The 23,577-nt window shown below is 38.2% G+C and overlaps 1 protein-coding gene and 1 non-coding gene across 13 annotated transcripts in view; one reads left to right on the top strand and one right to left on the bottom strand.

Moving 5' to 3' along the window:
* LOC108037455 (serine/threonine-protein kinase par-1) overlaps nucleotides 1–23,577 on the bottom strand; it is a 48,123-nt gene that overhangs the window by 16,611 nt on the left and 7,935 nt on the right. For 3 of the 12 annotated variants that reach the window (XM_017114011.2, XM_017114018.2, XM_017114019.2), the window contains exons 1-5: nucleotides 9,165–9,566; nucleotides 2,192–2,577; nucleotides 1,481–1,680; nucleotides 1,200–1,417; nucleotides 170–767 (exon numbers count right to left, since the gene is read on the bottom strand). In XM_017114011.2, coding sequence (XP_016969500.2) covers nucleotides 170–767; nucleotides 1,200–1,417; nucleotides 1,481–1,680; nucleotides 2,192–2,415 — 1,240 coding nt within the window. In that variant the 5' untranslated portion in view covers nucleotides 2,416–2,577; nucleotides 9,165–9,566. The other 9 variants (XM_017114020.2, XM_017114021.2, XM_017114014.2 and 6 more) reach the window with 8 other exon arrangements.
* Trnas-gcu lies at nucleotides 16,588–16,669 on the top strand. Its single transcript has one exon. It is a non-coding gene; the product is annotated as a tRNA-Ser (tRNA).

Raw genomic sequence — 23,577 nt, 5'->3', positions numbered from 1 at the left:
TTGTTCATAGATTACACATTAATCTATAGTGCTGTATCCGCACAAATCGCCCCATTCTATTACACAAGAATCTCTGCGCGGGTTGCTGCACGGGGACTTCTATCTCACACACTGGGGACCACTCAAGCGAATCTAAAAGCGACAAGCGGGAAGATGGACATCGACTCACCGGCCACCATGTCCAGGATGCGGCGCTCCGCCTCCGTGTTCGGTGGTCCCATGTCCCGAATCGAGCCCACCGAATGCGAGCGGGGAACACGTTCATTCGCCGCCGCCTTGGCAGCAGCTGCCCCCTCCGCCGAAGGAACCACCAGCTGATCCGCCGTAATGGTTGCTGGCGTGAGTGAGAGCAGGACATCCAGTCGCACTGGGGTCTGATTTGCCAGATCCTCGGCCAGGTCCAGGCAGGACACATTGTCGTTCTCGTTCACCCACCAGTGCGAACAGATCTGCTCGATGCTGGCCCGCTTCCTCGGACACACGGTCAGCATGTCCCGGATCAGAGTGGAGGCCCGCGAAGGTTTCCTCGGCTCGTAGTAGTCACCCTGGCTGATCTGCTTCACCAGCCGCTTGAAGTTGGACCCATCGAAGGGCATGGAGCCATAGACCAGCGTGTAGAGCAGAACGCCCAGAGACCAGCAGTCCACCTCGGGTCCCTGGTACGGGGTTCCCTCCACGATTTCTGGCGAGGCATAGAGTGGGGAGCCACAGAAGGTGCCCAATAAGCGCTGGTCGTCGAACACATTCGACAGGCCAAAATCGGCAATCTGAAAAAGGGAAATAATTGCATTTTAAATATCAGAAAGAAAATAATTTTAAATAAGATATGATATACTTTTTGACTTCCCAAAAAAATTGGTTTAAAGCTTTTTAAAGTTAACTTTCAAACTGTTTAAGACATTTAAGTAAAAACAAAATAAAATGTATTTTTAGGGTCAAACTACTAAACTACTTATTCAATATGTTGTCTTACGACTTCTGAGAAGAGAAAGTCTTGTAAACTGTCCTTAAAGAGTAAATTTATAATTTTGGTTATAAAAATGCTTTGTTTTTCAAATATACGTTGTGTGCAGTTAAGACAATGTTTTTTTCTGTTAAAAAAAAATATATATTAAATAACAAACAAATCAATAAAGAACCAATTTTTTAATGCCCTTAGCTTCTTTCTTATTTTCTAAGAAGTGGGGAGTCGTGGTTACCTTGGCATTGCCCTTCTCGTCCAGCAGGATGTTCTCCAGTTTGAGATCGCGATGGCAGATCTTGTGCTTGTGACAGTAGTAGACGGCGGTGGCCACCTGGCGGAAGATGCGGCGCGCCTCCTCCTCGGTGAGAACCTTCCGCTCGGACAGGTAGTCGTAGAGCTCGCCGCCAGCGGCGAACTCCATGACCAGTACCATTTTATCACGGTTCTCGAATACTGAAAATATTTACAGATTTTAATTTATCCGCTATTACCATAAATAAATATCATAATAGTTACCTTCGTAGATGTGGATGATGTTGGGATGATGCACTGAGCTCATGATCTGCACCTCGCGCCGGATGCGCACTAAATCCGCCTCGGCCTCGATTTTGCACTTCTTGATGATTTTGATGGCCACCTCCTGGCCGGTTTCCTTATTAATACCTAACTGCACCTTGCCGTAGGTGCCTTGTCCTAGTTTCTTAATAATATCAAATCTGCAAGGATTACAAAAAAATAATAGAAATAACATTGGTTTTTATCCTATAATTTTTCAGTTTAACTCTTTTATCTTTTACTTTTTAAGCTTTGTGTTGCAAATTCTTGATTAAATAAGAAATAACTAAACAAGTCGAGATAAAAACGTTGGCATGATGCATGAATTATGCGAACTAGTAAATGTTTTTAAATCAAAAACAGTGTGTTATTCATCAGAAAAACGTGAATAACACCTGTTTTTGATTTTAAAACATTTACGATAACTGGTTACTCATGCCGAGCTAAGTAAGACCAATAATTAAGTTACTAAAAGCTAATCATCCATATTTTTTCTGTTAATCAAATTGTTTTGCGTCGTTTACAGTCGATAAATTCGCTTTGAGCTTAATTTCATAATTTAAATTTAACTAGTAATTAGTACTTTATGAATTAAAAACCATTGAGACTGAATGAGTTCTAGCTGTCTTTGATTTCAGTAATATTAAGTTAAATTGTTCAAGAGCCACTCACCTTTGTCGCAACTTCTTGCGATGATTGTTCATTTTGATGTTGCCGGTGTTGGCGATGCCACTCAAGATATTATCTATTTGATCCTGCGGTATCCCCGAAGGATGCGCCAGACTGTTCCCGGCGTCATCCAGTCCACCAGGAGCAGCTGCCTGTGCCGCTGATGTGGCGCCCGCTCCTCCTGCCGCTCCATTGGGCGCCGCTCCATCGGGTTTGATTATCACCATGTCTGTGTCTGTGGATGTGGAGGTGGGTGTGAAGGTGGACGGGGATGTCGATGCGGATCTGGCGGAGACTGCGACGGTGACTGCGACTGCTACTGTTTTCGAGGCTGGAACTGGGGCTGGGTCTGATGTCGGGGCTGCTCCACTAACAGCCGATGCAAATTACTGCAAGAGACGGAGACAGGATGGGGAATCCGTTAGCAAACTGAGCCAAACACTCGGACAGCACTCATCCATCAAACGTTCAATCAAATGGGCAATCAATTAATTATCCACGATGCGAGTGAGTGGGTGGCTGAAGCGAAGGCAATCGCTCTGGGACCTGACGTTTGGGAAAATCTGGCAAAAACGTTGCTGGTAGCTGTGGCTGCGCTTCTCCCTTGGTTGGTCTGACTCGCAAAAAGGAAGAGGGCAACCAAAAATCTGCACTCGACCCAGTTTTTAATTATGCCCAAGCAAGGCTGCACGATTTTTAAACCCAGTTGCTGTGAACCATTTTGGGGCATGAGGAAGTGTTCATTGTTGAGACACATATTTACCGCGCAGTGTCATAAAGATTTTATTTGCTTAAAAATGTTGTTTTTAGCAATAATGTATCAAAATATGTACACATTTTACATGGCTTGCTTTTAATGATGTGCCAAAAGCTGTCAAAGCCGACAGAAATGTCTTCTCCTGTCACAGGAAGTTATTTTGCAGATGATTTTCTGCTTCAATTTTTGACTTGCAGTCTATATTGGTTCTAGGAAATGTCACTTATATATTAAACACTTTAAAAATATATTTTTTTACTTTTAATTTTCTTTTAATTGAACAAACTTAATGGTTAAGTACTACCTATTTATCAATTCTGATGTTATAGTAATTATTCTTTTGATGTGAATGAAATTTTTATATTGCAATATTTTTTAAATATACAAAGAGACTTGTTAAACATATCAACAAAGAATGAAAACCCCTTTTTGTAAATTTTAACTGAATAAATACACCCGATTATAATGTTTTTATTGCCGATTATCGAAATATAATGAGTTATAAAGTCCAGTTTTATTGGAATTTTTGTGGAGAACTTTCATACCAGCCAAGCCAAGTCGGTTGGCTCACATCTGGCTGACTCTGAATGAAGGTTCGCCAAGTGGCTTAAAGTGGTCACTTGCAAAGCCACCTCCCCGCCAACTCATCGCCCCTCCCCCGCATCTGCTATTGTGCTGTCTGAATGTGGATTGCGATGCTATTAGAGAACTAATCTATCAGCATTGTGGAGCAGCAGCAGTACTGCAACTATGAGGACCTGCCTGCTCTTAAGCTGCAGCGTTTTGTCTCTGACAGTTATGACCGGCAAGCCAAGAATAAGGGAAAGACCCAGTAAGTGTAGTCGAAGGCAGAAAGAGTGGTGGGTGAGAAACGGGGCAACGAGATACGAATACAGACAGATAGAAGCCACTCTAGGGTCTCCCCTTTGGCTGGCATCGTTCCAATTATAAATGTGCACTTGATGGCTAGTAAATTAAAGTGTAACCACAACAGAAACCCAGGCAGCCGTGGGCCATGTGCGGAGTTGGGCACGAGCCACCACCGCCCAGCTCCGACAATAACAATGCTTGGCTGCAATTGTATCTTTAAGATACGATTACACAGATGCATAACAAATGCGCGAGGCACGCGTGCAGCTCCACCTCCTCACACGCATAAATAAGTTAATCTTTACACGCAATTATATTGCCAGTCCCCTCTCACAGAGAAAGAAAAAATAAAAATAAATATATATTTTTGGTATAGTACTTCGCAAGAAATGTAGTGTGTAATAGCAAAAGTCAATTTATATTTTTAACTGTTGTACTAAAACAAGTATAATTAAGTCTCTCACCTAATATGATACATTTAATATACAAATGTACTAATATAAAATGTATGAGTCAAATTAAAAAACTTTCGGTTTCAACTTAATGAACAAATTCTATTAGCTCAACAAATGTAAATCGATTTAGATAAACCGGTTTAATATTTTAGGAAGTTAACCAAAACTTAACAAATGGACTCTAAACATTAAAAAAATAAATAAATACAAAAGGCCACAAATTTAGCATTTGGCAACATGGCAATCTCTTATTTTATTTTTTTAATGTTGATGGGATATTTAAAGTCTTGACGAGAAAATACAAAAGTATTTGAAATGTATAAAATTCTTATTGGTATAATATTTTCCCAATATTAAATTGGATTTAGACATGACCATATTTTTCTACGTGCACAACGAGAGGAGCTCCGATTCTTTTTTGGTATTATATATCTTGGGCATCTGCTTGGGTGAAGCCAAATCCAAAATCAAAATCAGGGCAACGAACAGTTTTCAAAGTGCGCTGAACTCGCCGCTCGCCGTTTGCCCGATGCCTTCAATTTCGCATCTGCAAGATACAATAACATTGCGAGGCGTCCAGTCTTTGCTATTTATTTATTTTTTTTCCCCTATTTTTTGGCACTCAGACAGCACATGTCATTGAGCAGCTAGCGAAACAACTAACTATGCGAATGCGATGAGGATGGCACCCGGCAGAGATAAACACGAGCGGAGACGGCCACGCCCCCCTCCGCCTTGCCGCCCCCTTTCCTTGACAGTCAGAAGTTGTTGAAATATCTGCGCTTGCTTTTCCGTCAGTTTGGAATTTCTTGCATCGTTGTCGTTTACGTAAAGGGAAAATATTTTCTTATATTCTTTTTTTTTCTTTCGCTTTCTTTTTATTTGCCGCTGCTGTTTTCGACAGGAACAGCAACAATAAATTCCATCCAGATAGGCCATGTAAATATGCAAATGAGAATGTTTTTCTGGGTCAAGTCAAGTGCGACATTTTGGCCAAGTTATTTCAGTGATGGTCTCAAATATTTGATTTTTCTTGCTCCGGTAGCAATCCCAGCCAAGCGGAAAATTCCTCATATAATCGAGGATAATGGTATAAATTAATCAACGGCCATAAACTGATGATAAAAATCGTGTTGTGCAGAGAAATGAAATGAATTCAATGGCATAATTGATTTCCAGCTTCAATGTCATTCGATGGGAGGAAGTGGGTGGTGGGTGGATGAAAACAAGTGACAACACAACAACAAAAGGGAAAACATATCGAATATATGGCACTGCAAAATGACAAATTATTTGTATTTTAAGAGAATTCCACACAGACAAGCAAAATGTATATTCAAATGCGAGTAAATCAATTACAATGCAATTGTCTGCGAAATTAAATGAATTTCCCTGTTGATGAAACAACATTTCGCTGATGGTCTTTAATTGAATATGTTTAATGACATTTTCTAGCCGGTACGGTGACGCCCAAGGGTCTCAATATTTCCGCATTGTGAAATTAATTGAAAAAATTTAATTTAATTGAAATTTATTAAAAATTATGAGCAGGTTGGTCGATTAAGTAAAGTGTTTCAGTAATCACATTAAACGAAGACAATAAAGTGAAAAATTGAAAGATTACAAATTGAAATTTTAACGTTATTTAAGTTAAATATTGAAATATTTGCTAACCATTTTATTGGTACCTTCTTTAAGTGTTCTATGAAATTTCTTTAAAATATTTAATTTAGATATAATTAATTAAAATTCGCAATTTCCCCATTAGATTGATAGCCAATAAATCTTTAACGAGATTTTTAACCCCTTTTCAAATGAATTATTTAAAGAAATAAAAATATACATATTCCACACGCAAATTTTTTGCTGGCAAACAACAAAAGTATTTCAACGCAAGTTTAAATCCAATGGAATGCAAAGTATTTAGACAAAGTCAAATACTTATAGAAATCTTTGTTGTCTGTTAACCTCTTCATCAAACCAATTATATTAATATATTGTATTAGATAAACATATTCACTGTCAAACGAAATTTTCGTCTATTCAGCTCGGGTAATTAAAACAAAACAAACTGAAAATACAAAGAGAGAACGAATTTATGTTGTCTGAAATCTAATAAATAATACACAGACATACAGACACACAATATAAATGCATAGCCGTCTCCTTTGGCAATTAAGGCAAATGTCGGGCAATGAGAAGTGTCAATAAGTCAAAAAGTCCACGTTCAATGTACGGGAAACAAGAGCAGACAGACCAAATGCCAACCCGAATCAACATCAGCATTAATTGCGTTAAATAAATCGGACGATTTATTGTTTTTGCTCATCTAAATATTCCTGTGAATCTGACGATAATATTTATGCAATTTATCAAATTGCCAGACAGTCAAAAAAAAAAATACCGTGAAATTCACAGCAATAAACAAGATAAGTTGAAGGTCCTTGAGGGTCAGTGGCTCAAATTGCCTCCCAAAAGCAGAAGGCAAGCGAAAAAAATAAATAAAAACGATCAAGCAAATAATTAAAATGCTGGGGAAAAGGAAAGGAAAAATTTAACAGCACAGCATCTCTTTTTTGTGGTAATTCCACAGGCTAAACAACACAGGCCAAACAAAAGGCAAAACAAAATTTTAAATAAAATAAGCGAGCCAGCGAAAGGAACAAGACATGTCAAGCATTTCCTTTTGCTTGCACAAAAGTTGGCTAACACACCCACAAAACCGGGTACACACACACACACACCCACACCCACAACCATCCAACCAACGTGCAATGAGCTGCCACCATATGCTGAAAAAGAAAAACTTTTCTACATGGCTGGTGGAAACAAGAATTTAACGCTCCGCTCTTTATACCGGTGCCGAAAGAGCTGCAGGCCAAAAGTTTTCATTTACTCTGGCTCCCCCACATGGAAAATGGCCATCGCACTTCTACTAGTTAGGGAAAGCATCTGCGAACGGCAAATGATGAATTCCGCTCAGAGTGTCCCCAAGGAAAAACTAATATTTGCAAATTGGAACCGAATACTACAAAATTTCGACGCCAGTACATTGTTAGCTGTATAAGCTCTTAAATTGCTTTAACTTGAGAGAAGAAATGGCTTTAAACGAATTTTGGTTAAGAAGCCTATCTATTGGACTTAACTATGGAATATAAGACTAATTTGAGTTTTGGATCGTAGTAAGCTTATATATAATTAGAAAATATGGGGAAAGAATATTATAATTTAAAATCATTTAAGCGACATCCAATTAGTAGATAAGTGCCTAAATCTCAAATATATCAAAAATAATATGTTAATTCATTTTATATCCGCTTTCCAAATCTTCATTAAAAACTAAACACGAAATGTTTAACTTTTTAAATAAACAACTACGAATATGTAGCGTAAATTTTATTTTTATATTATCGTTTTACTCTTGTCATTCAAAAAGGTTTTTTTTTATTTATTTAATAGCGATAAAAATACTAATAGATATTTATTTGTTGCTCACAATAATTTACTTTGTTTAGAATTTAATTTATTTTACTTCTACTTTTATCCTATAATATATTTTTTTTATTTTCTTTTCCAGGAATTTTGTGTAACATTTAATATTTACATTACTCTGTTGCTAAATATTTTAGAATAAAATTGGTAGTTCGCTTTGTGACTTTGTTTGAGTTATGCAAAATGTACATACAACCAAGCTCAATGCAAAATATTTGTACGCTTTGTTGTCACCACCGTAAACTATCATCGTGTTGTGTAAATTTTGATATTGCAGCTTCGCATTCCCTCCCTGAGAATCGCCTGCCTGTTGGCGTTGTTTTGGTTGCGTTGCCTGTGCTTTTCGCCAGTGCCATCGTCGCCTTTTGTTTGACACTTGAGTTGTGACATTGTTGCCATGGCCAGGTTCGTTGTTTGTCTGTCAGTGTCTCCGCCTCCGTTCCGTCCGACTGTCCACTTTCACGGATATTGCATTTGACAAACTGTAGTAAAATAAATGCCCTGCCTAATTGCCATTTGGGTAGGTGGTGGTGAGCGGGAGTTCGATGTTCGAGTTTGTTTACCGAGTGGCTGACAGGCAACGAAGGAGCTTAATTACAAGCGACCGATTTGGCCCTAACAGGTTGATTGGATATTAATGAGGTAATAAATCTTCGGGCCAGGATGCCTGTCCATTATATTATCTTCTAACAAGGAAAACAAGGCAGTCCCCTATTTAAGCTGCTTTGTTTGGCCCACAAAGTTAATGCATTATTGCACAAATCAGGTGGCAAAATAGATGAGGCTAGCATATAAGCATAATATTTCCTTTGTATATAACGGGCTGAATGTATTAAATTCAATTGGCAGTGGCATAATAGTGCACTTAAGCCAAGTTAAGGCCAACCGGCGTATACGTAACGCTTTTCTGGAAGTGAAGGGTTGACTGCTCCTTTGTGCAATTTTAAGTGCCACCCACACACACGCTCTTGCCAAGCGGAAAAATGGAAAAGGAAGTGAGTTTTGGGTAAAACGGACAGGAAAAACTTGGATAGATGCTGAATTAATTACACCAAGCATGCAATGTAATTTAATTTCGCTAATTTGCAAGATCTAATTTGTGTATAAGGCGGAAACTTGTAATATTTTGTCGGTTTTTCTTTTGCGGCATTAATGCAGCGGCGAGAGCTGAAATTCCTTGAGAGCATCGACAGACGACAGACGTCGCTGTATTTAAAGTCTCGTATCTCCGCGTAAACGAGAAAACAAAATTAAAAGAAATTTTTAAAAATAACTTTTAGCTAACACGCAAGAGGAATTTTTATTTGAGCAAAAGACCAGAAAAGCAGCAGCAGCACCAGCAGCGCAGCAGTTGAAACAAAAAGTAAAAGCAGCCAAGAGAGGCAGCAAATAGAAAACATACCCCAAAACTAAATAGCATAGATGGGATGATGATGATGGTATGGGAACGAGGAAGCTGTGCCACAGAGACCAAGACCACGACCACAACCAAATCCGAATCTGAATCCGAAATACGTATCTGAAAAAACGCAACGTTGTCCTCTACTTAAGACTCTTGTTGCTGGGACTTGGTGTGTTTCTTCGTTTTTCGTATTTGGTTTTTTTCGGGATAATGCTATTATAGATACACACCGAGATATTTGCTATCTCTTCCTTTTTGCTCACTTTTATGGCCGTTTTTCTTATTGCAATTTTTCATGACCAGCTCCACACAATCACACACAAATTTTCACATTTTACTTTCGTCAAATTGAAAAATGGTATTCCCTCTTCTACCATATGTAGTATAATTTTCGAGTATATATTTATACCGTGGGCTATCTGTGCACATATAGATATCTATAGGTATTTTGGGTATATATGTGTATATATATATTTGGTATATATACAAAATATTTCGCGCACTGGCCTTTTAGACGCCTTGCTCGCGTTGCTCTATGCGCTCGACTGAAAAATTTTCCTCGATTTTTCCCGAGGAAAATATAGAAATCCGCTGAATATCGCCGCTTGCCGGTGCTCTTTGGGGCCCATTGTTATCCTAAAAATAAATGCACTATTCTCTCCCCAAAAAGTGATCTCTCTTTCTTGATTTCTATCTATATCCCACACTCTGTCCCTCTTTTCTCTCACGTGCGTTGGCTCCTCCGATTTTCGAGCGGGGCGCGTGCCATTATGGAGCGGCATTATGTGTGAACCGATCGCAATCACGATCACTGCATACAGATATTGGGGTGTCTATAAGGCGTTGTTTATACGCATGTGCTGGGGCGGGCGCATTACATATGTACACTCTTCTATCCTATGTAAACAGCTGCTCGAGGGCGGGGGCATTGGCAAATGAGCCATTGATTTATTTAGGTATAATTTCCTCATTTCTTTATCTTTGCGCATACAAATTATATGGTTGGCACTTGTGCAAAGGTCATCGATTGAGTCCAAATTGCATTTGTGGAACAGTTTATTTAAAAAGCACCCATAAGAACATTGCCTTTTGTTTGCGTAACAATTATAGAAAATAATAAAAACCAGAATATATAATAACCTTAATTATAAATAATTTCATAACTACTTAATAATTAAAGTCTGATATAAAATACATTTTTATACAAACAAAAAATATATAGATTATTCTTAAATATATAAAGAAATTATTTTGTTAAATGCATTTTTAGGGTTTTTTATCAGCTAACATTTCTCATTAAAAAAAAAAAAATTTAATCATTACAAACATACAAAAGGAAAGTGGAAATTTATTTCGAAATTTGAGTTATTTGCTTTTTGTTTAGGCACGAGATAATTAAAATGATTTTCCTTAATCCGTTATTATTAATTCTTGGAAAAGCTCAAACACACATCTATTCGAAATTCAGTAGATTGCAAAATTCCACAAATGAATGCCAAATTCCCCGGACCCCGCACACCTCACTTCCCAGTTTGAATGTTTATCCAGGTAATTGTATGTGCAAGCCCCAGACACACTTTGGCCAGAGTGTAACATTCTTTTGGCCCTTCTACGGACCGGGAATAGATGGAAACGGATGGATGGGAAAGACCTGCTGAGTCCCGTTTATCCATCAAGCAGAAGTTGCTTGGCATTACTCAACGCTCAGCTGGGTGGCCAACAACATTAATCAACAGAGTCGAAAGCATGTAAGCACGCACACACAAACCCAGTAGCTTTGGGGAGCTGGAACTACATATATACGTCTGTGCCCATATAGGTCTATCCATCTAAACATCCCCCGATACTCCCCTGCCACTGATTTTGCCCTGACTCTAATACGGCGACTGCAACTGGATTTGGGACTGGGAATAGGCCTGAAGTACGGTCTGGCCTACACTAGGAATAAAATGGTTTAAAGCCTTGTTCTTCAAGAGAAAGAAAAAGGGGTGCTTATTTAGAAAAACTATATAGATTTGAAAATAATATATCAAAGGAAAATGCATAAGACCCAGTGTAATTATATTACTTTCATGCATTAAGAATTCGGAATAGTTAATAGAAAAATGCAGAAAACTTAAATTTTATTCTAAGTGCATATCTAGTTTGCATTTACATATGCAAGAGCATGCAAAATATTTCAAAGCTTATCAGCGCTGGGCAAACAAGCGGCCAGAAATGCTGCAGACACGATGGCAATGGTGATGGCGATGATGATGATGATGATGATGATAACGATGATGATGATAGTGCGGGGCCAACAGCAAAACTGCATTATATAACCTTTTAAATGCCTGTTCAAACATTAAATATTGCATTATGCCAAGTTTATCACCTTTTAGTCGAAGGCAGGGCAAATATTTGCCCGGCTCAAAGTGGGCGACCATTCCTGTATTTCCGTTGAGGAAGCGCCCGAGAAATGGAGCACGCTGCCGATCCGAGTTGGGTAATGTAATTGGAAGGCTGGAAGGCCGGACTGGGAGCACATGGTTCACCCGGAGGCAGCAAGGCAGACAAATGGACACCAGACAGGCAGTAAGTCAAACCTTAATAGCATAAAGTGAGCTTATATAATTTCCGCACGCCATTTTTACTCGCACTAGAATAACCACTGAGGGAAAATGGCATGTGAAAATTACTGAATTGCAAAAATTAAAGTAATAAAATGATATTAAAACTTTAAAAATTTGTTAATGTTAAATAAGTATAATGAAAGTTTAAAGATGCATACTCTGTAACTATTATATTCTATTTTCTTAAGAGTCTTCGAGTTTATATATATAAATCTTAAGGCTTAAATATTCTTTGATCGGAATCTTTCAGGACATAAGATGCACTTATTTTTCAGAGTGCTGGTAAATATTTAATGTGTGGAGGGGTGGGCTTAGTTCGGTGTGCGTTTGCCATCAAATGATCGACCTAGTTAAGACCTCGCCTTGCCTCGTTTTCGCCTCATGTCTGCACTTGGCGCATGCAACAGCAAAAAGTCACTCAAAAATAAAGAAAAAGTGAGAAAAAAGGAAAGTGCAAAACTTGCATGCCAAAAACGTCGCTGGCGACAAAAAAAAAACCGAAACAAAAACAAGTGAAATCAGTGTGGGAGGAGTCGCAAAAGTGGGAAAAGAGGGGGTGGTGGCCCATGTGCGTGCTGCGGTTCGGGCTGCCTTATAAATAAACGCGACATTGCTGGAATTTTGTTTGTGTGCCAACTTTAACCGGAAATGCCATTTTCGCTGACTGCTCAACTTTTTGTTGGTTCAATAACGCACGGAGGAGTGGAACAGGGACTTTCTATACGTATACGTAATATTTACGTATGGCACAAAAGCATGCGTTGAGGGGATTGAATGTGCTCGTATTTCACAAACTTTCGCTTGAATCGACAGCGCATACTTAAAATAGTTTACCATAAAAGTGCGCGGCGATGATTAAAAACGCAACTTGTATGAATTGGAAAAGTTTTCCCCTAAATCCCCTTATTCACACATATTTAACTGAAATTGAAATCTTGTGCTAACAGCTCTTTTTTTCTAGGTACACTTTTGTTTAATGAGACTTAGAATGGCTTCATTTTTTTGTAAACACACCTAATTTGTTATTACGCATTTTCTCTCTAAATCAATTAAGTTACATTTTCGGAAATGTAAAATAAAAACAAAAAAGACCTTCTTAACAAAATCTTTTTAAAATTTCTTTTGACTAAAAAGTGCTGCAGTTTTTACCTTTTGCAGCCAAAGTAAAATTCTTTTTCATGTTTTTTTCACAACGTTCCATTTCATGTCACACCTGCATTCATTTCATTGCACACGGCAAATTTCTTTTCACCTGAGTGGGAAATGGGTGGCCAGCCGGCTAAAGGGCGCAATAGCTACAAAATGTCCTTTTCAGTCAGCATGTGTGTGTGTGTGTGAGTGTGTGTGTTAGCCAGCTAGTGTGCTAGACTGTGTTGTGGGCCATTTACGCTGTGCGTAATTGACTTTGCATGACGTTGAGATAAGCTTTAGTTATGTTGGCTTATTGTCAGGGAGACAGTGTGAGATAATTGCGTTTCTTTTGGTAAATTACAATGACGACATCAAGAGTAAATACCCGGAAAGCGAGCGAGAAGTTGGTTTTAGCAAGTGCAGTTCGTGCCCCGAGCTGGATAATTATTTTGTGATTTGCTCACTTAATTACACAAGTAAGCCACTCTGCCAAGAGCAACGTCCACGAACATCAGCAACATAAGCAGCGGCAACAACATCTCGGTTTTCACTCATTTACTTAATTGAGTTGTCGTTGGCATTGTCGGTGTTGTGCTGCTCCATTTTGTTGCGTTTGGGCTTGTTTCTTTTGTGGCCAAGTTGGCGGACCAGGCCAAAACGGCCGGCGCCGGTCCACAATTGAGGTGGGCGTGGTAGGGGCGTTGCGGTTGACTGCTGTTATTGTTGCTGTTGCTTGTGGCATAATTTACGGTTGTAATTGTCGCACATCGTGGCTCTGCCGTGGCTTTTGTTTTTGTTTTCGAGCCTCCTTCTCTTCCCCGACTTTTTGTTCGAGTATCCACTGTACGGGTGACACATGTTGAGAGTCACGCGCTTCACTTGACGCAAATTGCTTGCGGCAACCACTTAATCAGCAACATTTTGCACTCCTTTCGGCCAAGACAAGAGAGCCGAGCCCAGAACAATTTCGCACCAACAGCAGTGAACGTGGCGTATACGTTATGTTCGCAGGAGGGCTTTCACAGGTTTGTTGGTCTAGTTGCCTACTTGAATTTGGCACGGATTTAGCAAAGGGCAGGTACTTTGTGTCTAATTGCAATCGATAAGAAGAGTCATTAGGTCTTTACAGAAAGGTATGAACTTTATTCCATTGGAATAATTAACTTTTTTACGTAAGATATATGCAGTCAAGTAATCTTAACCTAATTATGAAGTTTTAAATAAAGGGTTTATGCAAACTATGTTGTCATTAAATACATAATTTACTTCACAATTTCAAACAATTTTATTTTTATCAGCAGGAAATATAAGACTATTGAGCGTGTAACTCAAATTTAAAACTTGTATTTATATCGTTCGGGGGTATGAAATGATGAAACTAAATAAAACCGAAAAATAAAATTCCAATTATTTCACAAATAACAATACAGTAAATTGGAAAGGATTATAAAAAATGAATATTTCCCCATGATTAAATTTTTGTGTATGAGCTACATATATTTCTTTTCTCAAAAATAACCCGCTTTACAGCTGTGAAACGCACTGTGAATATATTTGTTATTACCATTTCCGGCTGCCGGCCAACTTTGCATTTGTAGGGCGTTCACATATTTATGCGTTTTATTTGTGGATTTTTTTCGCTTGGCAAATAATTTAAGTTAGTATAAAAAGCATTTGATTTAGAGTCAACCGTTGTGCAATAAAATGCGGGCTGCGAGCTGCGAGCCCGAACAAAATATTTAGTAATAAAAATGTGTTTATTTCGGCCAGCTACAAAAAGGCAACAAACAATGGCCGAAACATAAAATTGTTTCCTAGACTCGGGCGCCAAATCTCCGACCGAAAAGTGCGACAAACATTAATAAAAAGTTTGTTGTCCCCCTCAAAAAAACCCAACGAAAATGATTTTACTTTTTCAGCTGCTTCCTATAAAGTTTTATAGAGTCATGGAGCGAAATATTGGTTTACTTTTTACGAGGCAATAAATATGTATACTTCACTTATTCCCCAAACTATGATGAAAGAGAGCGGAAGGAACTCCGGTTAATTGAAAAAGTTTTAAGCTAGGAATTGATTTTGCATGCACCATTGATAAATTTCCTCATTAATTCTGAGCTGCCACAAGATGCATTTCCCCCAAAATGCTTTTAGCCAATTAGTTGAGCATTTTGCCTGCGTATTGCATTTCTTAAGCAGAACGTTTGACAAATGTTGCTGGCTGCGTTTGTTCATTAATTTCGACATTTAAATGAATGTGCGCAAAAATGACAAACTGTCGGAGTGCTTATCTCAGAGCAAGTGACCCGAAAACAACCCACCGCCCACTTTTTCCTTCTGCCCCTCAGTCGAAGGTCGCCGGCATTTCTTGTCACTTGTCGCAGCCGCTCGAAAACGCTGGCACACTTTTTTAATTGTTGCCTTTTTATTCACTGACCGCTGTCCACTTTCGACGCATTGGGGCTGGGCCAGTCCCATAAAAAAGAGCCGAAACAAACCGAAAAATTAATTTAATTGCTTAATTTTGTTGTTGCAGACCTGCGTTCTGCTGCTTTAAGCACTTTTACCCATTAAATTGAAGCCCAGACTGCATGACTTAAGTGGGGGCGGCGAAGGGGCGGGGGCGCATGCCACCGAGACGCATGTAATTAAAATGCATTTTCAACTTTTGTTTTGTTCCTTGCTTCTCAGCATCTCTCCTCGCTGTTCAAGAATTCGTGCTCTGGGAAGGATTCGTGGCAGGTGGCGGTATAGGGGGCGAATGGTCGGGAAAGGGCTTAGTTTAGCAACTGTTGTTGCCATTTTGTTTATTTCTGTTTACGCCAGAAGTGCCTTTTAGAGAAAAAATACAAATTTATACTCATATAAAGTACATACGGGAACTACATCAAAATATTCTATGAAATACTAAACTTTGGCCATTACGAGCAATGGGTTTAAGCCTTAGAACAAAATGTGGGGGTATATAAAGTGTTTTGGTTTAATATTTTAATATTGCAATCTATATTCCTTTCACTGTTAATAAATGTTAATAGCAAAATCATAAATTTAAAGTACTTTTTTCTTTTTTAAGTAAATAAAAAACACTCCTCACATTTTATTCACTTTCTCTGTAAAATTTCTATTCGCTTCAAGTGTATATAATTTGTAATTCGCCCAGACAAATAAACAATAATTAAATGCACACAGACAAAAACAAATTCAAATAAAAACCCACAAGTGGGAGAGCAGCTGCAGCAGGGAATAGCACTCAAAAATTTGCAAATAAATTAGACAAGCGAGTGGCAGTGAAATTTCCAACGCAAAACTATGCATGGCAATGCGTGTGGGCGTAGCCCAAAACCCTTACCCCCTAGCCACACCATTTCGACAGGAAAAAAACTAAACCTAGCCAACAAACTGTCGGTTGTTCATTTTCATTTCGACAATTTTCTGTATTTAGTTATCCTACAAATTTATAGAGAAAAAAAAACTATACTTTATTTGCTTGAGTTGCAATAACAGATGCAGAAAGCAATTTGTAGAATAATATTTATAGGGTTTTTCATTTATGTACGAACTTATTATCTGGGATATTTTAACATTTCGGTTTAAAAACTGTTATTTTGGCGAGTTCTGCGATATGTGTATTATTTACCATTTTACAAGCTATGCAATTGCATACTGGGCGGAGTTAATCAGATGACGAGGTGGCCGAGAGGTTAAGGCGTTGGACTGCTAATCCAATGTGCTCTGCACGCGTGGGTTCGAATCCCATCCTCGTCGGTTTTTTTTTAAGTGTGTGTTTATTTATTTTTCACTTTCATATTTTGCCAATTACGTGGCTCTTCATTTATACCCATGGGCAACATGTTAATATTTGTTTACTGAATTAATGATTCATTATTCCGGTGCAGGGCGCCGAGTTTATAAATTAAATTGCCTTTCCTGATCTTTGGCAACAGTTTGGGCCTTAGGGCTGTCATCAATCGCAAAATAAATTAACGCTCAATTTATGTGAAACGCTTATTAAATAATCTGACCCGCGGAAAATTTAATTAAACAGGTGCGTAGTGTCGTTGATTATTTATGGCTTATCATAAATTTAATTCTGTAGATAGGAGATAGTTTTAAAGGCATATATTTCTGATAAAATTATTGAATCATTAGTAAATCAGTAAAAATAGTAAGCATTGTCGTAATTGTTAAAAACCTAATAAATGAGCAATGGGTTCCTAGAATTTTCGTAGGATTCAAACATCACTGATCTGTGGAGATAGCTACGGTTTTATTACACCCTTATTGGTATAAGTTATTAATGCACTTAACGCTGCCTTTTTGCATAAATTTAATATTCGACGCATTATTAATTGACTCACGCCGGAAAATGGGAAAAGCAAACAGCTGTGGCCGTTGGGCTAGTAAATTATGATTAAAATCACCCACACACTTACGAAAACCCGCACACAAGTGCACATCAGTATGTATGTATATGCAATTAATGTTGATGGTGTGTGGTTAGGAGGGGCTTAACGCATTTCAGCCGCAACCTTAATGCAGCTGACGGGGTTTTTCCTCGTATAAGTTAATTTTCATGGCAGACTGAAATATGATTCCGGTACAGACGGATCTCAATGGGAATTCGCAGCTCTTTTGTATGGATTTCTAAGAAAAAGTTGGTAGTAAAGTTTAAGTATGCCCTTAACCCAATTTCCCTGTAAATACAATTATTTAGCAATAAACCGGAATTCATGGCTAATAAAATAGAGATTATTTAAAATGTTTATAAAATTGTAGGATAATTTAGGATACAATTAATAATTTATTTTTCTTATCAACAAACATTTATAGTAATCTCACAAATTTATTTAGTATTAAAGTATTTAATTATTAGTATTAAAGGTAATTTTATATCTTTTATAAATAGGAAGCAAGCCAAGCTTTAAAACTAAATGACATGTTGGGTAGAAACGGTTCACTGAAATTATTATTACCTCTGCAATGAAAAAAACCATTTTTTTTCTTCGTGAGTAACTGACATTTATAAAAAAGTTTTAAAGTAATTTGATTGTTGAACCCAAATTGTATTGTCACAAACAATGAGTAATGAGAACTATATGCTTTACAAATGCTCATTTGCATATTAAAGTACATTTTTGCATGTATCTTTCTGGAATTCCGTGCTATAAAAAATATAATCTGATTTTCAGGTGAAGATTATTTTATAGAATTCACTGAATGTCAAGCTGTTTTTTCGCTGGACTCACAAAAAATCATTTGAAAATCCAATGATCGTAGGACCATAACAAAATACTGCAAATTTAGAAATCTTTCAATCTTTCAAGCTAGGATGACAAAGCGGGTAAATATTGCATGACAAAGCCATTCTCTACCCCAAACGCCCAAAATCCATGGGGTTTCTCAACCATTTTGGCAATCAAAATCCATCTATAGCTGGCCTAAATTTCGGGAAAAACAAAAAGAAAGGCTTTGAAAAATGGGTCCTCCACCATCACCATCAGAGCGCAACCTTTGTTCTACTCGTTCCGCATTTTCTGCTTCTTTTGGGTAAACAAGAGCGAGTAAAGTGGTCCCGAAATAAATTGGCAAATATTTCACATTGAAATATGTTAATTATCGAAAAGTTGCTGCTGAAGCAGCTCAATTTGGATCAATCTCGGAAACAATCTTGTTCCCCCTTTCCAACTACGAAATCAAAGCAACTAGACATTCTCATAAAACTATTTTAACAGCCGTAATAATAAGAACAACAAAGAGAAATGACAACAAAACGGCAAAATGTACGACATTTAGCTTACAAGAGCCAGGCAAAGGCTAAAATTACAATTGATGGGGTTTAACCCAGCTACAATGGAGTGTGTATGGATACACTGAGACAAAGCCGTTTCAAAATGATTAATTTAAAATAAAATTTAACGCTTGAATGATCATGTTATACTTTCAAATTAAGTAATGGAAGGAGCTATTAACATTATAAATACAAGTTTTTATTAGTATTTTTGTCAGTGTTTTGGGAATAAAAACGAAAGAGTGGAGACCACAGAAACAACAAGCAATTTTCATATTTTTGGCGCAACGAAAACGCAGGAAACGGGAAGCAGAGTGCAGAGATAGAGATAGAGACAGGAACAGAGGCGGAGAAAGAGACAGCGATGGAGAACAAAAGACCAGAAGCCATTGCCCATGGCGGAAGAAAGTGGCAGAATGGTTAGCAACTGGGAGTTGGGATTCAGGCAAATGGAAATGGAAAAAGCGAACTCTTGTCGCCCGACAACATTATTCGACCATTTTTATATACCCTTGTTGCCCCAGGGGCTTGTAGTTTACATGCATTGATGAACTTTGGCCTCATATATGCACCTTGTCCTTGCATTTTTGTTTGTTTATTTGGATACTTCAGTTAATTAGTTAATAATATGAAATTAAAAATAATACAACATTTGTAACATATATTATTTCCTTTTTCAAATATTGCCATCCGATTTGAGATTATCTAAGACATTATTATTTTCGAAAAAGCATTGCTACAATATTTTAAGCTCTCTATCATATCTAATATGTAAATAAGACGAGAGAGTATAAATCTTCCGTCGGCCATTATAAGCTTTTTCATCCTGTTTGTTTTCCTCAGTTTTTCCAGCTGTCAAACATTTACAATACTTACTCTCACATTATTTTTCTTTTATATTTTTAAAACAAAAAATTGAACTACCGAAGACAGCAGCCAAGAGCAGCTGCGAGCTTTGTGTCGTCCCATTGACGTTATAATCAAAAATCATATGACGTTTTTCGTTGGCATACCATATAACCAAAGACAGCCAAAGTTCTTGAGGCAGCAAAGAAGGAGGACAGCACAAAGGCACTGGCGTAGCCAAGTAGACAGCCATCAATGTAGGTCAGTCCGAAAATAAATTTCAGAAACGAATTCAAGTAAATAGAATCGCGTAAGCAACGGAAAGTATGGGGGTTAAATGAAATGATGAACTGAACGCATACCGAATTTTAGTAACACCAAAGTCGTAACAGGAAGTGATAAGACAGCCATTAACCAATATTGATTACCTATCAATCGATTTGGTTTTTAACATATTTCAGTTTCAAATTTTACTTCCTAGAAATAAACTTGAGTTGAATTAGGAACTTTACCATATTTACATTGCAATGTATATAATGAATGGCACAACAGAAATACGCGGATCGAAAGATTTCAACATATGTATGTAAATAGAATAAGATTGTCTGATTATATCAACTAAATCCATAGTTTGACTGACCCATCTGCAGTTACGGGGTATGAAAAGCCGCTGTCATCGCCGACTGATGCTGCCTGGCCGAAGAAAAGCTCATTGACGTTGTCGCTGTCATCGTCATCGCCTCTGGTTGTTGAGGAAAAATTGCAGGCACTCGTTCACGAGCAAAGTTAGGGCCTCGAGGAAAGGGCCAGAGTAAAAGTTTTATTGCCAGGGCGTGTATACGCCAGTGGGCGTGACTGGTAGTGCAGCAAATGGATTAAGAGGCGCCGCTGCAAGAAAAAGTGGGAGTGGCAGCAGCAGCAGCAGCAGCAACAGCAGAGTCACAAAAAGCTGCAACTAAGACGACAAATGCGTAAGCCTTGAATTGCTTCTCCTTTTGGGCACAATTCTTAGACGACCGAGCTTACTGGAGGGGCAAATAAAGTGGAAAACGGAACGGAGACCAGCTTTATAAACAAGTGTTGATAGCAGACTTCAAGCACGCCCCAAGCCAAAGCAAATCAACTGCTGAAAAGCAGCTTGCTTAAATGGGATTACACCAAATTCTGTGGTTTTCCTTTCCCTGGCAGTTGGTGGGTAGAAAAGCTGCATTGAACACTTTTCAATGATTTGTCGTGCAACTTTCTAGTTCTGATTGCCATTTGTTGGGCAGAAAATGTAATGCAATGACAATCAAACAAATTGGCAAGTTTTTGCGCGGCAACATGGCGTATGCGTTATTTTATCAAACAGCGGACCGCACAGCCAGGCAACTTTTCCCTAATCAAACAAAGTCGGGCTCCGGTTTGTTGCATTTCGACTTAATTAATTTTACAAAAGCCGCAGGCGAAGGGAGTTGGTCTGTGAAGGGAGTTCGGAAAACCAAACATGGATCATATAATTAATCAAAGCGCTGTGTTGATAGTTGCGGTTGTGTTGGGTTAGCGTTAGCTGCGGTAATTACGCTCCACAGGATTATACATGCAGCATTAATCTGAGAGCTTCCCTGATGCCACAGCTGATTTCCCCGTTCTCTCTCGTTTTAGCTACGCTAATTGATAAGGTTCGTTTTGATTTCAGCTGAGGTACATCAACATTTTAATGAGGGTACTTTTATACTTGAGCGATTCTTTGTGGTAGTTTCATACAAAATTGTTACAATTGGGAACATTGTGGTTTCTCGCAGAGGGGTTTAAATAACTCATTTGAAGAGAACGTAATACATTTTCATTAGCTAGGTTGCGTCTAAAAACTAGGTAATACAATGAGGAAAATTAAATAAGTGCATTGAAGAAATCAGCTTACTTAGAAATAACTTATACGAGTAGGTAAAATTCTATAAGATCAAATTCAAGAAATTAAATGTTTACAACACATTAAACAATCAATTTGTTAAAACTTCCTTAAAAGTTTAACAAATTAATATTTCAGCCTTTCGTTTTACACTTGCCTTCCACACGAGCTAATAGTTGAGGTTTTTGTCCAAAAATACAACCGCCTTTCAATTTATCACGGACAACATAGCAGCCACGCCCATCAGCAACGCCTCCAGGAAACTCCTTCCACCCCGTTAAAAATTCCACCCAATTTCCCTTTGCAGCTCACGCAAACTTCCGGATCAAAAGTGACGGCCTTCCACAAAAAAAAAAAACAAATGCAATTTTGGTGCAGCCGCCACTGGAGCAAGAACAACAAACACGCCACTGCCATTGGACATTTGGGTCAGGAATTGTGGGCACTTAATCAGCACTAAACAGGGCCACGCCCACGGGAGCATAGTAACCCGGGAAATTGGGTCTGGGTTGAGCTTGTAATGGCGTGCACGCCACAGGAGCTACCAAAAAAAAACATCCTTGACCTTATTATAACGACTTTTTCGGGGGCTACAGGGTAGCATTGTCATGTACAGCACTTACGGCCAGGTGGGATAATCGGAGGAGGAGTGAGAGGAGGTGGTGAGAGCTATGTTGAAATGTCATTAACGCCAGCAGCGAGATTTCGCAGGTGAGTTGCCAACAGATGTGTCGCCGCTGAGGCGTGGGCTTGTATACTACACTGCGCGAAAAGTATTTATTATAATCATTTTGCAAAAGCAATATTTACCTACTTAAATGGTTTTAATTAAGTAATACATAAAAATAGTTTAGTTTCGTTATGAAATATTCTAAGCAAGTGAATTGGTTTAAGCAAAGGAATTGGTTACAAAATATATTATTAAATGAAACAATTTCTTTGGAACTATTTGGGTATCAGTTTTACATTAATATTGCTATCGGATTTAATAAGAAAATAAAGATTAGGTGTTTGGAAAAAATACCTGTAACAAATAGAAGATTATAACTCGTTTTTTGCTTGTTTTTGGGTACTTTTGGGTTCTGAGAAAAATTTATCTCGGTTTAGTTGCTGGTTTCTCGTTGCTGCAGCGCCGAAACGTGTTGATTTAGTGGCATATTTCGCCAGAAATGAGGCACAGACTTCAGAAGGCAGCGGCTGAGGCTGCTGAAGCGACAACTAACAGTCGCCTAAATGTGCGCCAGTTGGCTGCATTGCCAGCCTTGACCGATATTCAAGCGCTAAACACAAACACAAAGGCATTAAACATACACAAACAGACTACAACACACAGGCAAACAAACACACCCGCAACGCTGACGAAAAAGTGGCGTAGTAATAAAAGAAAATGGGACATTTTCGCCAGGTTTCGACATTTTGTATACCCTATCGACAGAAATCGATGATCAAAATAGAAAATTAAAAGTTAAGAAAAACGGAAAGCTATATATTTTATATTTTATTTTATTTTCATACCAGAAAAAACCATTTCTTGCTATAATTGTATGAAAAATAAATAGGCTAACGGCTTATTGCGTATACGCAAGCTATAGCTTTATTAATTTATATACAGCTTTAAAATTTGACAGGTTACCAAAACGAACCAATAAATAAATACATATGTAAGTACATTTGTCTTATAAGCGGGCTTACACTTTTAAGGAGCTGTTGGATTGCATAATCGACTATAAATTTAAGATATGTATTTTGCCAGGTAATGGGGGTATTAAAATATTAAGCTGCAAGTACACCTCCTTTGCACTTTCACATCGTACTAAAATCGCAGAATAAAATGTGCTCATAAAATCATCCTCGAGAATGTGCAGCTGCAAGGACAACCCCTCAAGTCTCACTTTCTGAGACGGCCCTTCATCGAAAATCTCTTTCGGAAAATTCTCCATCATATATACATATTTAATGCACTCACACTCATACACACATACACATTGCACACTCACACAGGGCTATAAAGCGTTTTAACAAATGGCATCAAATTGATTTTGCCACGCTAAGCATTTTAGGATTCTCAGCGACAGAGCTGCCTGCACTTTTCCCCCCATTTTCCTAAAAAACCGCAAGGCAATGCCAAAAGTCTACAGCCGCTTAAAT

The sequence above is a fragment of the Drosophila rhopaloa genome, unplaced genomic scaffold (assembly GCF_018152115.1).
Source record: "Drosophila rhopaloa isolate 14029-0021.01 unplaced genomic scaffold, ASM1815211v1 contig_178, whole genome shotgun sequence".
NCBI classification, from domain to species: domain Eukaryota; kingdom Metazoa; phylum Arthropoda; class Insecta; order Diptera; family Drosophilidae; genus Drosophila; species Drosophila rhopaloa.
This window is presented reverse-complemented; position numbering and strand designations above follow the sequence as displayed.